This window comes from Gnatocerus cornutus, unplaced genomic scaffold (genome assembly GCF_029298725.1).
Source record: "Gnatocerus cornutus isolate USDA-ARS CGAHR unplaced genomic scaffold, icGnaCorn1.1 ctg00000023.1, whole genome shotgun sequence".
In the NCBI taxonomy this organism is placed as follows: domain Eukaryota; kingdom Metazoa; phylum Arthropoda; class Insecta; order Coleoptera; family Tenebrionidae; genus Gnatocerus; species Gnatocerus cornutus.
The window spans coordinates 356,372-369,865 of record NW_028275375.1 but is presented as its reverse complement, the minus strand read 5'-3'; the positions used below and the strand labels follow the sequence as shown (position 1 = coordinate 369,865).

The 13,494-nt window shown below is 41.8% G+C and overlaps 1 protein-coding gene across 1 annotated transcript; it reads left to right on the top strand.

Moving 5' to 3' along the window:
• The first annotated feature begins 5,214 nt into the window (after positions 1–5,214).
• On the top strand, positions 5,215–13,414 carry LOC148166167 (uncharacterized). Its single transcript, XM_088049225.1, is given in 7 exon segments — positions 5,215–5,630; positions 6,034–10,743; positions 10,746–12,812; positions 12,861–12,977; positions 13,025–13,092; positions 13,139–13,162; positions 13,237–13,414. Coding segments are annotated over 7 exon segments (7,578 nt in total). The 5' UTR covers positions 5,215–5,216.
• The last annotated feature ends 80 nt before the right edge of the window (positions 13,415–13,494 follow it).

Below are 13,494 nucleotides of genomic sequence, written 5' to 3'. Positions count from 1 at the left end.
GACCGTACCCACAATAAATCATATTGTTCCGATATTCCACAGGGCCGGGATTGTTTACACGCTGAGAGTACTACCTGCGAGCTACGTTGTAATAGTAAGGGTTGGTACCATCATTCAACAGATAAAAGTGAAACGGCAAAAATTTGTCACAATAAATTCTGCTACAGATTAATGACGACAATATTTAATATTTCTAAATGCATTATCAGATCATTAAGAACCAATAATAAATATAAGTAGGTAGTCTAAAGTAGCTACATATCACATATCCAAAGATCAGACTGTATGAATGATCCAAGATTACAAAAAGTTACTTATTTTTTAAAAGTAGGTGAATTTTAAAATTTTGCGTTAATATTACGCTTCAGCATATTATTTATGACAGGGTAATATTTGCGGTATTGCTCCATTGTTGGCATACTTAACTGCGGCACAATGGGACCCTACCATAAAAACCAATTTCTATCTGCAAAACTTTACACACTTGCACTTTTAGTCTCGTCTAATATCTATTTACTGCTTTAGAACGATTATAAGTTGGCCGAGTCGTAAATGGTACTTGCGTTTTGGGGTACCTATTTATGATGAACGGTTCCCTTTTCTTTTTTTGTTAAACTACAATAAAACGACCATCAGGACTTCTTAATCCCTTGTTAATTTATTGTTTTCGTCCAGTTCATATTTGTTTATCGCGACTATCGCTGTGTGATGGTCGTTGTTTTAGTTGTGTGAACAGGAATGCAGTGATGTCGATTTAGAATTAAGAATTAAATTATAAAGAATATTTTATTTATATCGTCAGAACAGAATAAGTTAGGATTTATTTGTAGATATGTTTTTTTTGTAACTTCTCCCCGTACCAAATTCACACGCTTGGAATAAAATTTCCATCGGTAACTGTTTCGAGAAATATCCCAATATGCGAAAAATTAATGAAAAATGATACGCTACGGTTTCGAGAGATAATAAAGTACGACTTTGTAGGTCGGGAATGGATTAAAATTTAAAAAAACGAAATTGATTACACGTTCGTTTCTTTGATTATGCTTTAAGTAATAAAGTCTTCGTCACCCGAAAGCGGCGGTCCAGTTTGTTTACCACTTCAGATCCCAACAGAGGAGGTAAAAAATACAGTAGTATTTGAAGCTTCGCTGTCAAGTTACAGCAGGTACCAAATAGTGATTTCATGGCTTAATTGCAGAACTCACTATACAAAAGCATTAAACCAGTAAATTAGCAGATTCTGAAATTTTCTTATTTTTTACTCCTTTTGTGTAAAGATTTCCCGCATTTTTAGTCTCTCTAATATCAACGATTAAAAATCGACGGAGTCGTAATAAAATTCGATAATCGTCACGTTCATTTTATTTATCTGTTGAACTTTCGCATAAGTATCCTTAAAAATAGCCTCTTAGATACTTGGTATTTATGCAAATTTTTTATACAGAGTATCAAGAAATGTTTGTCCATCAAATGATAATAATCTGTGATTAAATAATGAATTCGCGCTTGTAAATTGAAGTTTTGAAATATGCTTAAAGATTTTCATGTGTAAGTTACGCATACATACTCAAAACACACCTTGATGGTCAAAGAGATCCTGTATTAAAAATAAGTCGAATTCGATTAATAAATCAATCTCCGCTAATGTTTCCTACCGTACATGTTGTGTGTACAAAAAATCAGACCCTTTTGAGATGTTTATAACTGAGTCTCTCGACTTAATGGTTATGGTTTTGTCCCCACGAACATTATAGCATTTTGAAACATCTACCACGTCAGCAAAGGCGGACGAACGAAAACGACTTTCAAAAGTCTCTCACGCGAAAAGCAAAAATCGGAAAAGGACCAAACCACAACCACCGGAATCTCGGGAAAGTGTACGTTTGGGAAAGCTCGGCGAAAGTGTCGAGAAAAAATCGGTGAATGAAGGTACTCGCGCAAAACTACGTAACTCGTTCGCCGGTATTAGAAGCGTTCCGCCTGTACACGTTTTATATATATAGTAAAGAATTAAATTAGAGGTTGATATCACAAACCCTCACAATTAACCAAAAATTACATTTTTAAGGCGTCGCGACGCCAAAATTAGTAGTGATAAAAAACAAATCTTTGCGTCAGCTTCTAGAGCTTTGTCAACTATGAGCGTATGCAAATTTTCAAAATTGTAACTTTAAAATTAAAGACGATTTTGGGGGTGGACACAAGTGTTGCCGGACCCTGTATAGGACACTGGACGGATTCATATAATTCATTAAATAAAAATGGGGTGAACTGTAGCACTGAAATTACTAAAATTACGATTTTTAGAAATGCAGATCGGAAATTTTTGGTTTGTCTTAAAAATGAAAATTTCCAAAATCTGTGCCTCTTGCTCTAGAATTTTGAAATTTAGTAGACTTATAAAGTGACACTTAAATAGTAATTTTCCCAAATTTTACAGCTGTAGCACCAAAATTACCAAAAGTACGATTTTTAGAGATGGAGGTTGGGAATTTTTAAGTTGTATTAAAAACAAAAATTTCTAAAATCTGTGTCTGTTGCTATAGAATTTTGAAATTTTGTAGACTTTATAAAAGACTCTAAAATAGTAACTTCCCTAAATTTCATAGCTGTAACGCTGAAATTACCAAAATTTCAATTTTTTGAGAAGGAAATCGGGAATTTTTGAGTTGTTTTCAAAATAAAAATTTCTACAATCTGTGTCTCTTGCTCTAGAATTTTGAAATTTTGTTGACTCAATAAGTGACACCAAGATCGTAATTTCCCCAAATTTCATAGCTGTGGCACTAAAATTACTAAAATTACGATCTTTAGAGATGGAGGTTGGGAATTTTTAAATTGTCTTAAAAATGAAAATTTACAAAATCTGTGTCTGTTGCTATAGAACTCTGAAATTTTGTAGACTTAATAAATGACTCTAGAATAGTAACTTCCCCAAATTTCATACCTGTAGCACTAAAATTACCAAAATTCCAATTTTTTGAGAAGGAAATCGGGAATTTTTGAGTTATTTTAAAAATAAAAATTTCTACAATCTGTGTCTCTTGCTCTAGAATTTTGAAATTTTGTTGACCTAATAAGTGACACCAAAATCGTAATTTCCCCAAATTTTGTAGCTGTAGCGCTAAATTTACCAAAATTACGATTTTTAGAAATAGAGATAGGAAATTTTTGCATCGTCTTAAAAAAGGAAAATTCTAAAATTTGTGTCTGTTGCTATAGAATTTTGAAATTTTGTAGACGTAATAAATGATTTTAAAATAGTAACTTCCCCAAATTTCACAGATGTAACGCTGAAATTACCAAAATTTCAATTTTTTGAGAAGGAAATTGGGAATTTTTGAGTTGTTTTCAAAATAAAAATTTTTAAAATCTGTGTCTCTTGCTCTAGAATTTTGAAATTTTGTTGACTTAATAAGTGACACCAAAATCGTAATTTCCTCAAATTTTGTAGCTGTAGCGCTAAAATTACCAAAATTACGATTTTTAGAAATAGAGATAGGAAATTTTTGCATCGTCTTAAAAAAGGAAAATTCTAAAATCTGTGTCTGTTGCTATAGAATTTTGAAATTTTGTAGACTTAATAAATGACTCTAAAATAGTAACTTCCCCAAATTTCGTAGCTGTAGCACTAAAATTACTAAAGTTACGATTAATAATAATAATAATGAATGACGACTTTTCAGAAGCTGAAGTTACAAAATAAATCCAAATAAAAATATACCGAGTGTCATAACAATTTGTGAACAAGACAGTGAAAAAGCACATAGTTAATGGGTTAAGCACAGTGGTTCCCCGATACATTCGGGTCCTCGTTCCGATTAAATTTTTTACCGTTCCACCTCAGCAGTGCCACCACCACTGTGTAATATTTAATTATTGAGTCACAAAGGAGGTGGAAGTTTTTATGGTCGGTTTGTTATTCGGGGCTGGCAATTCTCTCCGAAGGCGGTTCGCTCCCAGTCTTCGGATTTATCAATGCCTGTTCTTGTGTTTGCCCTTCGCTGCAACTCGGTTTTATCATATATGTTCCAGTCGTGTTTGTCTGTCAAATGTTCGGTTCGTTAGATAAGTCAAGTCAAGGAGGAACGTTTTTATTTTATTTGAGAGCTTCTTGGAATATTTTCGGATGCTATTTATTCGAAATGGTGAAATATTGAAAGCGATATTTAATAACTTGATGCTTGACGGGAAGGTTACAAGAGCCTCGTGTCATTAGTTCCTTTGACAAGATCCTTAACACTGCCTTAACAGAGTCTTTGCCCTTATCCCTCCGAGTGTCACCTCGTGAGTCCTTTCACCGCGCACGAACGGTCGTGGGCAAAATGGGGGCCGTGTATAGCATAAATCTCCTCCAGAAGCAGACGAGTAGTTACCCGCAGCCGAGAAATATGAGCACTTCACCTAAGGAGAAATTTACTATTTTCCACCTTGTTCGCTCGAAGGATTGCTTTGAAGACGAGTTAAAAATTTATCTCCATAATCGATATTTTACCAATGATTGCATACTTTGCGAAGTTCTTCAATTTGGACATGTTTTGAGCAATTTGAAGAGATTTGCACTCATTTTACGCAGTATTTCATGCATAATCCAAATTTTTTCTCTGAATCTACACGACAATAAATAATTGAGCCTATTAAAGTTTCGGATAGTAAATTTTTAGTTCCAAGACTTTCAATGCTTAATATCTCCGAAACTACGATAGATGAAAAGAAACAATTTTCGCCATCGTTTTTCTCGCGATTTTTTACAAAAGAAATTGTTTTTAGACTTTCTAAAAGTCAAAAGTTGCAATTTTTCGCGAAAATTCATGAGTAACTATGTCAAACTTCTGATATCGATATCTCGCTTATTTTTTGGAGTAACCGTGCGTTATTTAGCTCATTTTACGCAGAATTTTGCCCAGATTCTCAATCCAAAATTAGAAATTTACATACGCCTACAAATAACTGAGTTATGACCGATTAAATTACATTTAACACGACAGAAATGTAAATCCCGGGCGTCACCTTCAACCTCCAGCAAACCTGTTCACATTCATACTTAATTATAAATGATAAACACTGCAAAAATGAAGAAACAAACATTACGTAAGAATAAATTATCTAAAACCGTGACCATTGTCAATACTGGAACTTGAACATTTTCTCCGACCTTGACAATCATCTCGCGCTTCTTGATTCAGTCTTCCTTTATCTCCATCACCGCGAAGATGGACGCGCCCGACGTCGACGTCGACGTCGCGAAATTGTTGCAAGAAAGAAACCACTACTTCAACCAAGTGAAAATGTTAAAAGCTCAGTTGATACAGGCGGGAATGACTCCGTTTTCCGGTCACACCAAAAGTGCGCCGGATTTGTGTTCGAAGCGGTTCTCATTGCCTGATTATCCTAAAGAAAGCGACGCGGTTTTGAGGGAGAAGAGATTTTCGTGTGAAGAGAAGTTGATGAGTCAAAGCTTGTGCACGTATTATAAAAGAAGTGGGACCAACGATTTGGGGAAACAATACGAATATGTGATGTGTGGATTTTACGCAGTGAAGTTTGCTACCAGTGATAGAGTTAGAGACTTCGAGATGACGACCAACGACGAGGTTTATGGGGATTTTGACGACATTGCTTTGAAGGTCAGTTGGCAGCAGTGATATTTTTGACAGATCACTTAATATTCATTCACAAAACATAAAAGTTACTAAGGTTGGCGAATACAAAACTTCCTAAACGTGACAGTTGGCAACAGTGGTAACTTATGTCAAAAGTGCAATTTCAAAGTTTCAAATTCGACTTTAATTTTACTTTGTGCGAGAAAAATTAAAGAATTTCATAATTACTACATTGAGAGGAATTGACTGGATCCTTAACACTTTCCTTAGGTAACCTAAAACTTCAAGGCCATAAAGCCAACTACATTCTGATTTACCAAAAATCTAAGGTAATTTAATTTTTATGTTTTAAGAATGGATATTACCAAGTTCTTACAATACAATACAAATCAGACGTACCAACATAAAACTGGTGTTTTTTCTCCAGGTCCACTACACCAACAACACCACCCATACGTACCTCCTCCAACTAAAACACACGGAAAACAAAAGAAGCCTAACCGACAAGATCTTAACAGCCGACAAAAAAGACTTCAGCTTATCAAAATACCTGAAAACTTACCAAAACTTGTCAGATCGTACCAACCTGAGCTGCATCCTCTTCACAAACCGAACGGCACTCCTGAAAGAGTCGTCGAAATTTACCCTCAACAACCTCGAAGTTACTGTCAAAAATTTCGACACCATTGACTACGAAAAACTCTTGGATACCAATCAAACCCCGAAGAATTCAGTCCTCCAGTTTACAATCCTTGGAGACGAACAAGTCGCTTCGTTTCTCGCCAATTTTTATCTCTTCGTTAACCAAAACAACGTCACCAGGATGAAGGCGCTGATCAACAAACTCCTGAAAGAACTTCTCCACTGTGACGTCAGCGATGCGTTCATCAACTTCATGAAAAACTGGTGGAGTGGTAACTTCGTGTTGAGTAAAAGCGACGTGCTCTCCAAGTTGGCGGAGTTGGCGCTGGCACCTTTAATTTGTAACATTTCGACGGGGCGACAACCTAAAAGAAGTCATATCTTAGAAGACGCCATCTTGAATTTTGATATGACTATAGTCAAAGAACCGGAAGAAGGTGTGACTCGCATCTGGACCACAACTGGTGAAGTGCGCGATGTGAGTTTAGCGGCGCTGAAATTCGGGGTGGTCAATAAAGCAATCTCGAGCGTGGAGGAGTTGAGTCCGGAGCAGAAGAGCAAGGTCTTCTGGTACTTGAACAAAGTGCCGCTGGTTGTTAAGGCGCGCAACTCCAAGAAGGAGCAAATAATAAGAGCTGTTGAAATGTTAGAGTTGCTTGAAACCAAGAAGAGAGTTGTGCTGGTGGGCGACTTCTCCAAGGAGGAGTTTCCGAATTGGACGGTCTTTGAAAATCTTGGTGACTTGGTACTATTAGACGCCTACAAGACAATAATTCGCGAGGTTAAAGTTAGTTTGCAAGGTCGGACTGCAATACCCTTAGAGATGCTAATCCCAAATTCCTCTAAGGCGTCCATTATCAAAGTCCGGGAGTTAGTGAAGATGATTCAAGGACCCCTTCTGATCGGCGAGTCAAAATCAGAGCTCCCACAGTCGTACATCCCGAGAACTGTTTCGACCACTTTCCTCAACACGGAGAAGATTCTTCACCACGCCACCATCTCCAACGAGCTGGTGATTCTTCTCAGCAACTCAAACTTCCAGAAGAAAAATTTCGTCTCTAGAAACGTGGAGGACTACACTGGAGAATCCGAAACATCAATCCTTCTGGCGACGACATGCACCAAGAGAACCTTCGACAAAATCTGCAGAAAGTCTCCGAAGCAACGAGTCCACTTACTGCAAGTTTTTGACCACGAATCCTCGCTTTTGGTCTTCAGCTCCGACAACACTCTTAAAGCCGAGGATCTCAAAGTGTTTAAACCGCCACTGCAAGAATCTGAGATCCATGGAGTTTTCAACACTGCCATCAATGTCTTGTGTGCTCAACCAGGAATCGGGAAGTCGACCATGATCAAGTTCTTGGAGAAGAACTGCCCGGAGGACTCCTGGAGCGTTCGTGTCAATTTGAGAAAGTTCAACTCTTTACTAAAAGAAGAACCAGAAGAAGAAGAGATCTTGTGGCACTTTTTGGATTTGAACAAGACAACGGAGCGGTCACTACTTGAAGAAGTTAAAGTGTTGTTCCTCGAGAGTCGAAATATCTACCTCTTCTTGGATGGTCTAGACGAAATTGAGAGCAACTGCGTGGATTTCGCTCTTGATTATGTTAACTACATAGCAGGTACTGGTGTTCATGTCTGGATCTCTTCACGCCTCAACCTCCAAGAAGTGATCACGACAAGACTCAACGTCTTTCCCATCGACATCTTGGAGCTCAACCAAAATCAACAAAGGAGTTACATTGAAGAAAGACTCGAGTGCTGTTACAACACTGAAGAAATAGCAGAAGTTGCTGAGCAAATCTTCAAGAGTGCCGACGTCGCCAACAGCCATAACGTGTTAGGAACACCTCTTCAGCTCTACATTATTACTGAGAACTTCCTCAACGACGTGGAACTCTACCACAAACTGAGCACGGAGGTGTTTGTCCTCACGAAGATGTACAAACTTTTCTTCGATGGAAAAAAAAAGCACCTCTTTGAGAAGGTTGGTGTTCAGTACAGCACCCTGCAAGAACTCGGATTGAGTTTCGACTTCTACTTGGAGAATTACGAGCTTCCTGGATTAAAATGTTGTCTTGATGAAGAAGCTTTCAAGAAGTTAGACCTGGAGAAAGACCCCAAAAGTGTTGAGTTCTTGGAGGTGTTAAAGAACCAAGGCGACAAGTTTGGAATCATTTCGCAGATCTCCGAAGATCGAGCAGTTTTTACCCACCAAACTTACGCGGAGTACTTCGCGTGCTTGTGGCTGAAGAAGAACTTCTCGAAAGTGAGGGTGTTAAAAAACGAATTTAAGAGGGAAAGGTACCAGAACTTGAGACTCACTTTTGATATAATGTTAGCTGAGGACTCACCTCTTCACCTGGCGGTGATCTACCAGAACTTGGAGCAAGTGAAGAGGCACCTTTCGGACTCCAACCAGAAGGACCAAGGAGGTCGACACCCTCTCCATCTTCTTTGTTCCTACGGGCACAAATCCAGCCCTCTTCAGTTAGTGCAGAGTTTCTACTCCAACAGTTTGTTCCACGAAGAGAATATCAGTGGAGGTGAGTCCTCCACGTACATCAATATCTTCAAGGAGTTGTCAAAAAGTAGCATTAACACCACTGATGATGTTTTCTGGTGGACACCTTTAGATTACGCTTTCCACTTCCAGTGTCTGTACCCTGTGGAGATGTTACTACAAGAACACGCAGACAAAATCAAACTTGACGGTCTCTTCCAGTACCTCAACAACTTGTCTTTGGGGTACTACGCCTGCAGGTTTGCCTATCCAAGTCTCTTGGAGGTCGTCATCAGGAAAAATCGCCACGTCGTTCATTTCCGAGTTGGAGAACGAAGCTTGAGCTTCCTCCACGTGGCAGTGGACGGCGTCGCCGAAGAGTGTCGCTCACGCAACACCCACATCATCAAGATAATCCAAGTTTTGGTCGAAAACGGTCTTGATGTTAATGTGAGAGACAAAAATGAAGCCACTCCACTTCACTGGGCTGTGGCTCAAGGTCACTACGACTTGGTGAAGACACTCCTTGACGTGGGGGGAGATGTTAACGCCGTCGACAACAAGGAGGAAACTGTGTTGGACTACTCCCTCCATGAGTGGGAGCTCCAGGTGAAGTTGTTTAAGTTGGACGAAACTCCGGATCCTGGAGCTAGAGACCGCGATGGCGGTAGTGTTCTTCACTGGGCTTGTCACGAAGGAGACTACGACCTAGTGAAAACCTTCGGCGAGGATATCCATGTTTCTAACAACTCCAAAGAAACTCTTCTCCACCACGTTCTACGTTCGTGGAAACCGAACCTCGACATTGTTAATCTTTTGGTGGACAACGGCATCGATGTTAACTGTGAGGATGCTTTTGGAATCACACCTCTTCATTGGGCGTTTGATCAAGGTCACTACGACGCCATAGGGGTGCTCCACCAGAGAGGCGCCAACATCACCAGCATCACTCCAAAGCTCCAAAGACACCTCCAGCAGTGTTACAAACCCCTGAAACCCAATATGCACGTCTTGAACATGCTGATGGAGCACGGTTTCAACGTCAATGCTAAAACTAGAAGTGGAGAGAAAATTTTACACCGAGCGGCGCAAAAAGGACACATTGGAATAGTTAAACTCTTGATCACCAATGGTGCTAATGTTAACTCAACCTCTTGGAACAAAGAGACAGTTCTTCACTCCGTGGCGCGCGGATGGAACACGAAACTAGTAAAGATGTTCGCAGAGATTGGCGGTAACGTCAACGCGAAAGACGCTGAGGGAGTGACACCTCTGCATCGAGCGGCCGAACGTGGGTACCTGCAGATGTTAAAAACTCTTCTAAAAGCTGGTGCTGACGCCCACGCTGTCACTAGCCACGGTGAAAACGCTCTCACCTTCGTGGTTAAATCACGCGGTGCTCGCTTGGAGGCAATTCTTCTTCTGCTCAGTGAAGGAGTTGATGTTAATGGTAAAGATCTTGATGGGGTTACCGCTCTTCATTGGGCCTGCGAACGTGGGAATTTCGTCGCGGCAAAAGCCCTCCTTGATCACGGTGCGTGTGTCAACGCCGCCACCAAGAAGTTGGAAACTCCTCTTCATTTCACCGCCCCCAACTGCGTGGAGTTGTTGTTACGCGGAGGAGCCGATGTTAATGCTGCCACCACCACCGGAATGACGGCTCTTCACTGGGCGGCAGAGCGTGGTCAAATTGACCTAGTGAAAACCCTCCTGAAGGCGGGCGGGGACGTTAATGCCACCACCACCGAACAAGAGACTGTCTTAACCTACGCAGTGAAGCAACGCAAGGTTAGTATAGAAGTGGTGAAGTTGGTGGCGGCGCAGAGCGACCTCGCCGCCACCAACAGGAACGGCATGAACGCCTTACATTGGGCTTGTGATGGCGGTCACTACGACGTCGTCAAGTTTCTTCTTGATAAAGTAGACGTGAAGACGTGCACGAAGAAGAACTCCTTGACGTGGGGGGAGATGTTAACGCCGTCGACAACAAGGAGGAAACTGTGTTGGACTACTCCCTCCATGAGTGGGAGCTCCAGGTGAAGTTGTTTAAGTTGGACGAAACTCCGGATCCTGGAGCTAGAGACCGCGATGGCGGTAGTGTTCTTCACTGGGCTTGTCACGAAGGAGACTACGACCTAGTGAAAACCTTCGGCGAGGATATCCATGTTTCTAACAACTCCAAAGAAACTCTTCTCCACCACGTTCTACGTTCGTGGAAACCGAACCTCGACATTGTTAATCTTTTGGTGGACAACGGCATCGATGTTAACTGTGAGGATGCTTTTGGAATCACACCTCTTCATTGGGCGTTTGATCAAGGTCACTACGACGCCATAGGGGTGCTCCACCAGAGAGGCGCCAACATCACCAGCATCACTCCAAAGCTCCAAAGACACCTCCAGCAGTGTTACAAACCCCTGAAACCCAATATGCACGTCTTGAACATGCTGATGGAGCACGGTTTCAACGTCAATGCTAAAACTAGAAGTGGAGAGAAAATTTTACACCGAGCGGCGCAAAAAGGACACATTGGAATAGTTAAACTCTTGATCACCAATGGTGCTAATGTTAACTCAACCTCTTGGAACAAAGAGACAGTTCTTCACTCCGTGGCGCGCGGATGGAACACGAAACTAGTAAAGATGTTCGCAGAGATTGGCGGTAACGTCAACGCGAAAGACGCTGAGGGAGTGACACCTCTGCATCGAGCGGCCGAACGTGGGTACCTGCAGATGTTAAAAACTCTTCTAAAAGCTGGTGCTGACGCCCACGCTGTCACTAGCCACGGTGAAAACGCTCTCACCTTCGTGGTTAAATCACGCGGTGCTCGCTTGGAGGCAATTCTTCTTCTGCTCAGTGAAGGAGTTGATGTTAATGGTAAAGATCTTGATGGGGTTACCGCTCTTCATTGGGCCTGCGAACGTGGGAATTTCGTCGCGGCAAAAGCCCTCCTTGATCACGGTGCGTGTGTCAACGCCGCCACCAAGAAGTTGGAAACTCCTCTTCATTTCACCGCCCCCAACTGCGTGGAGTTGTTGTTACGCGGAGGAGCCGATGTTAATGCTGCCACCACCACCGGAATGACGGCTCTTCACTGGGCGGCAGAGCGTGGTCAAATTGACCTAGTGAAAACCCTCCTGAAGGCGGGCGGGGACGTTAATGCCACCACCACCGAACAAGAGACTGTCTTAACCTACGCAGTGAAGCAACGCAAGGTTAGTATAGAAGTGGTGAAGTTGGTGGCGGCGCAGAGCGACCTCGCCGCCACCAACAGGAACGGCATGAACGCCTTACATTGGGCTTGTGATGGCGGTCACTACGACGTCGTCAAGTTTCTTCTTGATAAAGTAGACGTGAAGACGTGCACGAAGAAGAACGCGAGTACTCTTCATTATGCTGCAAGGAATTGGGCGCCGAACACAGAAGTAATGAGACGTCTAGTACTGGCAGGAGTCGAAGTAAACTGTCGTGACGACGAAGGAGCTACTGCCCTCCACTGGGCCGCTAAGGAAGGTCATTACACCAATGTGGAAATCCTGCTGGACCTGGGGGCGGATCCTCGCTGCGTCACTTTGACCAAAGAAACGACTCTTCATTTCGCAGCGAAAGCGTGGAAAGTCAACAGCGTCTTGGAGCTGTTGATCCAGAAAGGAATTGATGTCAACTCCGTCGACAGTGAAGGTAAAACTTCTCTTCACTGGGCGTGCCACAAGGGCTTCTACGACAACGTGAAGTTGTTACTAGACAAAGGCGCAACAGCAGATGCCGCTACCAACACCAACTTAACACCACTCCACTTCGCTGTTTATGGTGGCCACGTCAAAGTCATCAAGTTGTTGCTAGAAAGAGGTGTGAACCTGGACAAGATCGAAACAAAGACAGTTAGCCTCCCTCTGTATTTCGCCGTACAGAATAATCGACTAAAAGAAGAACTGCTGGTGATGATGGCCGCCACGATCCACGACAAGTTCCCTCTGATGTCGTGGGAGAGGTACTCTCACCAGGAGGTCATCACGTATCTGCAGGAGGCGCAGCCTTACATGGCCACCACTCCAGTGACGGTAAATTTGTTGTTGAGGTTTTACCTAGCACTTCTTGGATTTTTGCAGAAAAACGTGGCAACTAACATGTCTGAGCGGATGGGCTTTATGGGGAGCGTCTCGGAAGGGGTGGAGCGCGCCTCTACGTTCTTGAGGAATTGTCTTAGAGTGTTAAGTTGCAGAAAGGTAAGAGGACGGGGGTTGGGGGCTTCTGATGGCTTTCGTTGTTTCAGGAGGTCAAAGCAGTTCGGACTCCTACTTTCATAGTGCATTATCCGGTGTTTCCGGTGGTCAAAAGCCAGCGCGAAAACTAAGACTGTTTAATAAAATTTTAAATTTTTTCTTAGGTGTCCAGAGTTGTATTTGCTCCTGTGTAAATTTTCGAAAATTCTTGGGTGTAAATCAGGCTTTTGTTTTTTAGAGAAATTATTAACTGCGCATAAAGTATTGTGATTAACTCGCGGAAAATGCTTTGGAAATGTTCCTTCCATTTCCAAAAGAACATTTTCCAGCCTAGTGAAACTAGAAAATCGTCCTTTGAAAGTCAAATGGTATTTTTTTTTTTTGCTGGTTGGCTGCATAAATGTCAATTATATGAATTCGTGTGCCGTGAAGACAAGTGACCAGTGACTAGTGACCCTCGGAAGTAATAAAGGTAGGCTAATTAAGTAATGTTACTATGAAAATTCACAGAAGCACGTAA